The sequence below is a fragment of the Megascapheus bottae genome, chromosome 15 (assembly GCF_031878675.1).
Source record: "Megascapheus bottae isolate mThoBot1 chromosome 15, mThoBot2.hap1, whole genome shotgun sequence".
NCBI classification, from domain to species: Eukaryota; Metazoa; Chordata; class Mammalia; order Rodentia; family Geomyidae; genus Megascapheus; species Megascapheus bottae.
Window position 1 is genome coordinate 4,621,222 of NC_143523.1, and position 9,833 is coordinate 4,631,054.

The window sequence follows — 9,833 nt, forward strand, 5'->3', positions numbered from 1 at the left end:
AAATTCACCTTCCTATGGACAAAATCTTAAAATTAGATACAATAAAAGAGGATTTAGGCCTAGGCCGTGGTGTTAAATAACTAAGGAACTTTTTTATTCCTCAGATTCCAAGACAGTCCTAGTGAATGGAATTCTTGGGAGTGAGGGGCTTTGCTGACTCAGATTTTATGGCGTTGTCAACTGCCCCCCTGTATTACCCAAGTATTGATGTTATTTGCATGTTTGTTTGTGCAGGTCAGTTAAATCTGACAAAGTCTGAAACCAGAGCCCCTGTGAGCTCACACAAGTGAGAGGGAATGTTTAAGGCCTGATTAAACAAGTCTACAGCACACATCTTGTCTTCAGCCTGTCGGCTGGTGAGATGATAAAAGCAAAATGCAGATGTTTTCCTTACATGCTAAATTAGTTAATAAATCACAAGCGTGAACCAGTGCTGGCTGCAGTGACAGGGTTTCTGATGAAAGGAAGACTTGGGTTTGCTTCTCTGTGGCCAGAGAGCTCCTTCCAGTCAGTGCTCCATGCTGTGGTGGCTTAGGAACAGAACCAAGGGGTCCGGGTGGGAATGCTGACACCTGACGATACCAGGAGAAGCTAGTCCCTGGATTTGCAGGGGATCCTGACAGAGACCCGGGCCCAGCTGTTCCATGGTGGGTGATGAATCCTGAGCAGCCTCTAAAGCTCCAAGACAAGGCATGGAAAGTATGCCCCAGGTACATGAGTGCGTGCATGTGTGTGCATCTGTTGATTGGGGCTGAAGGCCACTTGTTGGGGGTGGCCGCGCTTTCCTGAAATCAGGGATGAAAGCCTTGGAGGGCCCTGGCTGGATGGCCCAGCTCCAGATGTGGACTTCCGGTTGCATCAAGATGAACACGGCCGGGACTGACAACGAAGGTTTCAGAACAAGGCACCACTCTACCTTCCAGACAAAGCCCAAAGCAGAACAGCTCCCACGCAGGTGGGAACCGTGGGTGGCAGGGGTTCGGCTGCCACCTGCGGGAGGGGTACTGTGCCCGAGGATTCTTGGGTTTGGAACCTGTAGTGACTGAGTGGAAGCCCTCAACACCCCTGCTGACATGGGGTAACCTCACCCTGGGCTCACTGCAGCTCCTCAAACCAGGACCTGATTCCCTCGGTTACGTCCCTCCCCCACACTCCAGATTCCACACAGCCTGACTCTGCCACTTCTGGCCACAGCCTAAAACATCCAGTGGACACTTGTCTGGGCCCTGTCATCCTCTCGGGCCCAGCCAAGGCCCAGCCTCCTTATCAGCCTCTTCCCTGCTCCCCTTGACTTATGCCCTGGTCTGTGTTGGTTCTCACGACTCCACTGAAGGCTTAACTGTTGATAAGTCATGTTTGCAGCCTTACGCAACTCTCCGGCCAAGTCAGAAAGCCTGGCAGAGCCCACATTCTGCCCACATGGCCTGATGGGTCTGAGTTCCTTCTCTGTCCAGTCGTCATGCTCCATTCCTTGATTTTCCCAAGTTCTGTCATTAATGTGTAAATGTGCAAAAGGAGCTTCCCCTTCCCCACAAAGCCCTCCCATCCATCCTGCACAATCTGAACACTCACAGCTTTATGTGCTTGCTAATTGTCTTTCTTTATTCACCTTGGGTTGTGTGGTATCTGGGTGTGGACAATGTCCTTGAAACGGAAGCATGCACCACGTTGAGACACTTAGATACCCACTGTACGTAGCCTGTCAGAGCAATTCAATCTGAATTACCTCACCCACAATTCCCAAGGTGAGCCAAGTCAGAGCCATTCAAATCGCGAACCAGTAGAGAAACTGAATTTTCCAGAAGGCACTGCAGGTTGCCTTCTGCAGCTCTGCCTTGGCTGATGGCTCTTGGCTGGAGCAAGTATTAACATTAATTTGCATTCCCCGAGTATCCATCCCAAGGAGATATGACCCAGCAGATCCAAAATGGCAACAGAAGTCAGGGTGCTAATAAAAATGTGCCATGTGTCTCACAGCCAGCCCAGCAGGCTGCATGGCCTCGACCGATGATCTGATCTTCCAAACGTCTTTCTATAAAAATGTCAAAATAAATATTTGTGGTAGATCTCCTACTATTAATCACAAAGGAATTTTAAGACATGCTTATTAGATAAAAGTCAGTTTTTACTTTATTAATCAGGGAATGAAACAGGAGACATAAGTCACCAAAGACTATTTGTCAGGTCAAAGACATGCTGCCACACTGTGCCACACTGTCACGTTTGTTACCCCTCCTCTTTTTTCCCCTCAAGACTAATGTCTATTGATCAGAAGCAGAGTTACAGGACAACTGACATAATATCCAGCTACTGTGTGCTGACATCTGAGCATCAAAGTTCAAGGCCAGCCAACAGGCAAAGCTGAGAAACTCTTTTTTGTCAGTCATGGGGCTTGAACTCAGGACCTGGTTGCGTTGCGTGATTTTTTCTGCTCAAGGCTAGCACTCTACTGCTTTGAGTCACAGCACCACTTCTGATTTTCTGGTGGCTAATGGAAGACAATAGTTATGGACTTTCCTTCCTGCCCAGGCTGGCTTTGAAATGAGATCCTCAGATCTTAGCTCCTGGGTAGCTAAGACTACAGGTGTGAGCCAACTGCCTAGCCCCAGAAACCTTTATTTCCAATTAATTAGCAAAAGGCTGGAACAGGAAGCATGGACCAAGTGGTAGAGCACCAGCTATGAGCAAAAAAGAAGAGCACAAGGCTCTGTGTTCCCGTTCAAGGAACAGCGTAAAGAAAATACCATGTAGTACAAAGGCTGAATTAAAGAAGGATGAGGAAAACAACGGAGAGAAATTATTTCACCTAATATTTTGGAATTTCCGTTCAAACTTACTTCCTTTTCTGACCCACAAAGCAGTTAAGTGATAAATGCAGTTAGTGCCTCTAACGATATAAATGTGCCTGGCCCCCAACCCGGCATGGAGCACCTGTCAGTCACCACATTTTGTGATTCTCTAAAATACACTGGAAAGCTCTGGAACTGGATCAAATGCTGACTTCTGTAAATGTCCCCTCGTCCAGACGCTCTCTGGGCGCAGCCACTCAGCCATGTGGGAGCACGGGGTATGATGTGAGTTTTAACTTCTCAATGAAACACATACCCCTGCTTTCTTTCTGCAGCTTTCCTAAGGCTTAATTGACAGCAGTTATCTGTATTCATGATGAATACGAATGCATTTCGAGATAATTGAATGAAGATTATTAGCATACCAATACCATATATGTTTGGCTTTTGTTTTTTGGATTTTTTTTTTTTTTGGTGATGAGAGTGTTTAAGATCTCTCTTGGCAGATTGAAAATGTAATATTTTACTAATTCTAATCACCCTGCTGTATAAAAGGTCTTCAGATCTTCCTCCTCCTGGTTGGAACTTTGGTTCCTTTGACCAGCACTTTCCCCATTTCCTACCCTGCCGAGCACCTCCCTTATCTCCCACCTGGTAACCCAGGGATCCCTGGAGCTATCCCTGCACCCTGCTGCCTACACAAGGGAGATTCCGTTTTGTCTCCATGCTTCCATTCAACCAGGTTGTCATAATTTACAAGATCTCTTTAAAAAATAAATAAAATCAAATAGTAAAATAGTATTTCATTGTGCCTGTGCATTGGGGTGGCATGTATGCTTCCCTCTGTGCTCCTGTGTGAGTGGTGTGTGTGTGTGGGTATGTATCATATCCTCACCATCCATTCCTTTGTGACTAGATATCTTGGCTATTATGAATAACACCTAATACTGTATGAACGAACAGGATAAAGGCAGCTCTTCAACACTCTGATTTCATTTCCTGTGAAATGAGAGGTCACATAGGCCCAGCAGCGCATATCTGTGGCTTAGGCACGTCTAGTTAATTTTGAGGGGGTCCCCATTATGTTTTCCTGTGGATATAGCTTCCTGTTTCTTTAGCCCCAGAATTTCCTATAGGGTTGCTTTTCCTAACAGTCATCCCCAGGAGTATGGAATGACAGCTCCTTGTAGTTTAATTTGCATTTTTCTGTTCAGTGTTAGCATTCACCTTCCCAGGTGGGTCTTTTGCCTATTTTTAAAATCAGATTATTTTCTTGCCAGTAAGGTTTTGCTTCTTTGACCCCTTAACTGATGTGTGGTTTATAAACACCATCTCCCATTTGTTTGGCCATCTCTTTACTGTGTTGCTTCTATTCTTTCCACTCCTCTCCTCCTCCTCCTCCCCTTTTTCTCCTCCTCCTCTTTCTCCTCCTCATCCTCTTCTCCTCCTCCTCCTCCCCTTCCTCCTCCTCTTCTTCCTCCTCTTCCTCCTTCTTCTGCTAGTTCTGGGGCTTGAACTCAGGACCTGGCCACTGTCCTTGACCTTTCTCAAGGCTAGCGCTCTACTACTTGAGCCACAGTACCACTTCTGGCTTTTTCTGTGTGTGGTACTGAGGAATCAAACCTAGGGCTTTGTGTGTGGTAGGCAAGCACTCTACCACTAGGCCACACTCCTGGCCCTGATTGTTTCTTTGGTGGTGCACCAGCCTTTTCAGTTTGACTCAAGTCTATTAACATTTTCTTCTGTGGCCTAAACTTTTGGAGATCACCACCCCAAAACTATTACCTGGACTGCAAAACTTTCCCATAATGTTGCCTAGCATTTTTACTAATTCAGCTACTACATTTAATACTTAACGGTAAGGGTCTAGTTTCATTGTCTGCACTTGAATACCATGCCACCATTTAATGGAGAGATCATCCTGTCTTCATTGTGGGTTTTCAGCATCTTTGGTCAAAGATCAGTTGTACATAATGGCGTGAACTTATTTCTGGGATATCTATTCAGTATGGTCCATATTTCTCTTTCTATATCAGAAGCATGCTGGGGTTTTCTTTGTTTTGTTCCTTTAGTGAGGCTCAAGATTAAACTAAGGCCTTGCACATGCTAGGCCAAAAATTTATTCCTGAGCTCCATCTTCCTTGTTTTCCTACCTCTCTTTTGCTCCTTCCCTCTTTCCTTCTTGGTTGTGGGGTAAAGCCTAGCTTGAGTCCTCTTGAATACAATTCTCCCATGTATTGCACCTACTGTAGACTGCTTGGTTCTGAGTTGGACTTTATGCTCCAGCATAGCAAGCTTTAAAGAAGTTTCAGATGTCTCATGTCTCCTTTCTTCTAGTTCATTTCCACAATTAAGATTTCTATTTTCTAGAGAACAGGAGACATGGGTGTAATGTCTATCTTGTAGCCAAACACTCCTTGATAGGATATGTCAGGCATGAGAAGAATTTCCTTGTCTCAAAATTCTTTGGCGATAGCTGCGAGGTCTTCTGCCCTTAGAGGCCTCCTAAGCCTGGTGTGGGGATTTTCCTGTCAGTGTACCTGGTCCACCCCACAGTAAGCCATGAGTCTCGTTGCTACAGGAAAGAGTAAGAGGAGCGGATGCCAACATTGCACTTAAGTGTTCTACCTAACTCTTGTGAAGCCAACGGCATATTGGCTAGTTTTCCAAAGGCAACTATTGACGACCCTCAAGTCCTGCACAGGCTTGTGGCCGAGGGGAAGAAACAAAGCCCAAGAACCACGTTGGTGTTGCTTCAGGTATGTGTCATACTCCATTACAACTGGAATTCATCCTTTCCATTTTTTCCAGATAACTTGTTCAAACCCAAAGAAAGGTGCATTTCAGAGAAGGAGATGCATATGCGCTCTAAGAGGTACGTGGTGGTGAGGAGATGGGAGGGAACTGGGGAGGGATTGGAGTGACTAGGCGGGTCCAGGCGCTGTCCGGTGGGGCTCACTATTTCTAAGACCATGTTTATGCTCTGAAGTCCCCTTGGCTGTAGATCTGAAAAAACTGGCTAAAATGAGCCTCGCTGAAGAATTGTGCCTCAGAGTGTTCATGCTGCTCTTGGCCTAGCCTTAGGAAAGTGGTAGGTCTTGGATTCTGGAATGATCTGGTAATTGGTCCCCGAGCGATCCCCAGACTGTGAGCTGTAACTCCTCGTCACATTGACCCGTCACTCTGGGCAGGAGCTCTGTGCACACTTACCTTTGAAGGTAACTTCATGAGGAGGAAGGAGAGAAACTGCCCGTCCTGAGGCAGAGCCTGAAGGACTGAATCCACACTGACAGCCAGTGGAGCATGGGAGCCAGTGGGATTTCAGAGGGGCCACAAGCCAGCTTTCCTGGCACTCAGTCTCCAGAAGGCTTGGCAGCCCACTGTTGGCAAATTCTCTGTCCTGCCTGGCTGGTTCCTATCCAAGACGCCCGGTAATTCTCACCACCGAGGTGCACACAAAGACTGCCATTCTTTCTAGGACCTGGCCTCTTAACTGAATATGAAAGCTCAGCAGTGTTGGCCGCTGTTCATGCACGTAAAATGTCATTAGGTTATAATAAAGTGCCTAGCACGGGGAAGAACTATAATAATGAAATCAAATTGACAGTGCAGTTAGACACCACTGCCATAGGAGAACACCTTCGCCCCAACCCCTCCATTCCAGGCCCTGGTTCACCATGAGTGTGTTGTTTCTGTGGTCATCAGGCAACTTCTATCACCCATAGGTGGTAGGGTTTGGGGTCTGAGGGAGGTAAGGAGAGTGTGAGCCCTTCCTGTGAAAGATCTGCTTCCTAGCATTCTAAATGGGTTCGTGCAAAGGACCAGCAGGTTTGAAGACTTGTTGTTTCATTGTGCTAAAGCATTCTATCTTCAATTTACTGGGGAAAAATCAGCAAGTCTTCTTTCAGTCCCCAAACTCAAAATTGCCAACCAGGTACCTGAATTAACAGGCCTTCAAGCAGCATTAGTAAGAGAATGTTGCCTGTTATCTCCTGGAAGAGGAAATAATGACCACTCTCCTGTGAATGACCAGACCACCATCTCCTTCATGGAGCCAGGAACTGAGTTTCTCTCCACTCTGTGGAATGTGCCTGATTGGCCTTGGTTCCTACAGTCTCCTCAGGACTGACATTTCTTTATACTACTTGGTTTTAATTACACTGTTAAATTGCATTTTCATTTAAAATCTCAAACATTAGAGATCAAAGCTGGAATTCTATCCCACCTTCTTTTCTTAGCCCCACACCTACCTCCCATGATGCTTGCTATATGTCTCCTTTCTCTGCCTGAAAACTCAATTTCTGTTTGTAAAAAATAGCTATATGATTTATTTTAACCACTAGTGGCAGCATACTGCGTATTGTCATTTTCTAGTGTGTTCATTTCTCTACATAATATGTCTGTGAGCTTTTACGTATCAGAAGGTGGTTATTATGCACAATGGCTTTTGACTGTATGAAGTGCCTGTTGCAGGGGTGGGGGTGCCAACTGTATGGAGTCAATCTGGGGTACTATGAGGTACCTGAGAATCTCTTTGACAGCACACAGTGGTGACAAAGGGAGTCACTGCGGCTTTTTAGTTGGCTGCCTGGATCAGAAAGAGTGGTCTCTGGATACCACAGGCTTTCCAATGTAGACTTTGATTCCTTATGGACTTCTCCTTTAGCACTTTCTAGATTAGTTGCATTTATTCTGCATTTATTCAATTCATGTTACTGCCCATAGTACACCAGGCACTGGCAAGCACTAACATATCCCAGGCCTCATGAGTAGATTTGCACTTGGTAATTGGGTGACAGTGTCCCATAATGAGTTAGAATCAAACAGATCAAGACTCACACATCAGCTCACCAGCAGCCTGCCAGAGGACTGCACCCAAACCTCCCCATCTCCAGAACACCGGAACCCCATATGCCTCCTTCAGCTATCTAGTGAGTTTGAGTTAATTCACATGAGTGACCAGTTAGTGTCCAGTACCCAAGATGTCATATGCTGATACTTCCCTCATCATTACTCTAGTTTGTACTCATTGTTTTAAATGTAGAACATATTGAACCATTTTGGTCTGGCTTTCAAACATGAGAGAAAATGAGAAAGAGATGTTTTTAGCTGTGAGCTATGGGTAGTGCAGTCCAAGGGCTCACAGACTGTTGGTGGTGGAAAACACAGGTTGGCAGCTTGACATTCATGTCTGATGGACACAGGGGCTGGAAGAAGAGGCCTGGGATCCCTGCTTATAACAAACTCATAAGCTCCTGAGTTTACATCAGGACAAGGACATAAGACTCGGGCCTGGCATGTATTTGGAAATAACCCAATCAAAAATTCAATAGAAGCACTTCTGCATGTTCTGTTCTAACTATAATTTCTGTGACTCCTACATATCTATTGCTTCCTTTCCTAAAATCCAGGGAGACAAAAATTGGGTGCCAAACAAAGGTATTAGGGGGAAAACTTCCACTGAGAATGGTTCAGCAGTAGGCTTAGAATTTCTCGTTTTATGTGTGAGTGTTTATCACTGAGAAGGAAGAAATGAGAAAAGGGACTTCCAAAGAAATACCTGGGCTCTTCAGCTTATCTGTTGCACCTCCCCAGGAAACAGACGTGCGATGTCCTATCTGCTGCTATGTAGCTGTGTCCTGGGGCTTCAGGGAAGCCCTGCACGTGGCATCTCACTGCATGGAGGTTGCTCACCTGCAGGGCTCTCCCTTTGAAATGAAAGCGCCTGCTGATAAGACAGGATGCCCTTGGCTACAGGCACACGCCATCGGCTGCCAGTCAAAATGCTCTTTGCATCTGTTACAGAATCTATAATAACTTGCCAGAAGTGAAAAAGAAAAAAGAAGAGCAGAAGAAAAAGGTGATCTTACAGAGTAACAGACTTCGCGCTGAAGTCTTCAAAAAGGTAAACGGCACTGGGCCAGCAGGTGTGGTGTGTGGCACAGAAATGGGAATGGCAATTTAACATCTCTGCCCCCTGCCTCTGCAGCAATTACTGGACCAGCTCCTTCAAAGGAATGCAGTGTGACCCCAGGCTGTCCTGCGCCCTGCATAGTCAGACCTGTGATGACTTCAAGATGCTGGATAAGCCATTAAACTTAGCATCGTCTTCGTGATATGACAACTTTTTATTTTTTTTCCTACAGGAATCATCACTTCCTGAATGACCCAAACAAACAGAAACAATAACTGACCATGAAATAGGTCAATCTGTTGCCTGGAAATCAACGCTAAATAACCCATTAGGTTTCCTTCCCTTCATTGGTTGACTTTTGGATTCTCTCTTGTGCTTCTGATATTTCACCTCAGCAGAAAGCCACTTAGTGTGCTTAGATTCGGGAGTATGAGGAGGGCTGATTTCTTGTCATATTTTTTATTCAAAGTCCTTCCTTCTTTTTTTCAAATTTTACCACTTGAAAACATAAGAAATCAATCACCTAGCATGTTTTCAAACATGAACCATCTCATCCCAAAGGCTGATTTTTTAATGAGAAGGCAAAATGCCAAAGACTAATGAGCAAGTAGACTGGTTTATTTTTCATGTTCAAGAACATCCAGAACAGGGAGCTGAGGGCAGTCCCATCCATTCTCAACCCCAGTACCTCTCTGGTTCACTCAAGGGTCTACATCAACGGTCTGAAGGCAGAACTGACTGCGTGTGTAGAGAATTCAGTGCTTGCTGCATCACCACACCCCTTCCTTAAAAAAAGAAAAATCGTGTTGTTAAAATGCCCTTAATGGTTCCACCTTTGATATCTGTTCTTCCAAACATTATTTATAAATATTTTATTTAGGGAGCTAGAATCAACTAGCGTTTGCAGCAAATAAATGGAAATAAATACAATTAATCAAAAATGTAAGTATCTCTCTGGATTATATTCTGATCTGGAAGGAGCAATGATAGGACATGCCACTATAGTCCCAGAGTGGAATGTCCTCTGCTGCCACCTCTGGCCATCATAGAAACTGCAGTGTCTCAGAACCCAGTGGCAGGTGCTGTCTTCCAGGCAGGGTAGAAACAGGAAAGACTCCAGAGAGCAACAG

General features: G+C 45.3%; 1 protein-coding gene across 10 annotated transcripts in view; it reads left to right on the plus strand.

Annotated features, from left to right (window-relative positions):
• Nucleotides 1-9,504, plus strand: part of C15H10orf90 (chromosome 15 C10orf90 homolog) — a 184,812-nt gene extending 175,308 nt beyond the window's left edge. For all 10 annotated transcript variants that reach the window (XM_090345616.1, XM_090345613.1, XM_090345614.1 and 7 more), the window contains 3 exons: nt 5,601-5,664; nt 8,595-8,694; nt 8,779-9,504. In XM_090345616.1, the coding sequence (XP_090201742.1) occupies nt 5,601-5,664; nt 8,595-8,694; nt 8,779-8,817 (203 nt within the window). In that variant the 3' untranslated portion in view covers nt 8,818-9,504. The remainder of the gene's footprint in view (nt 1-5,600; nt 5,665-8,594; nt 8,695-8,778) is intronic.
• The last annotated feature ends 329 nt before the right edge of the window (nt 9,505-9,833 follow it).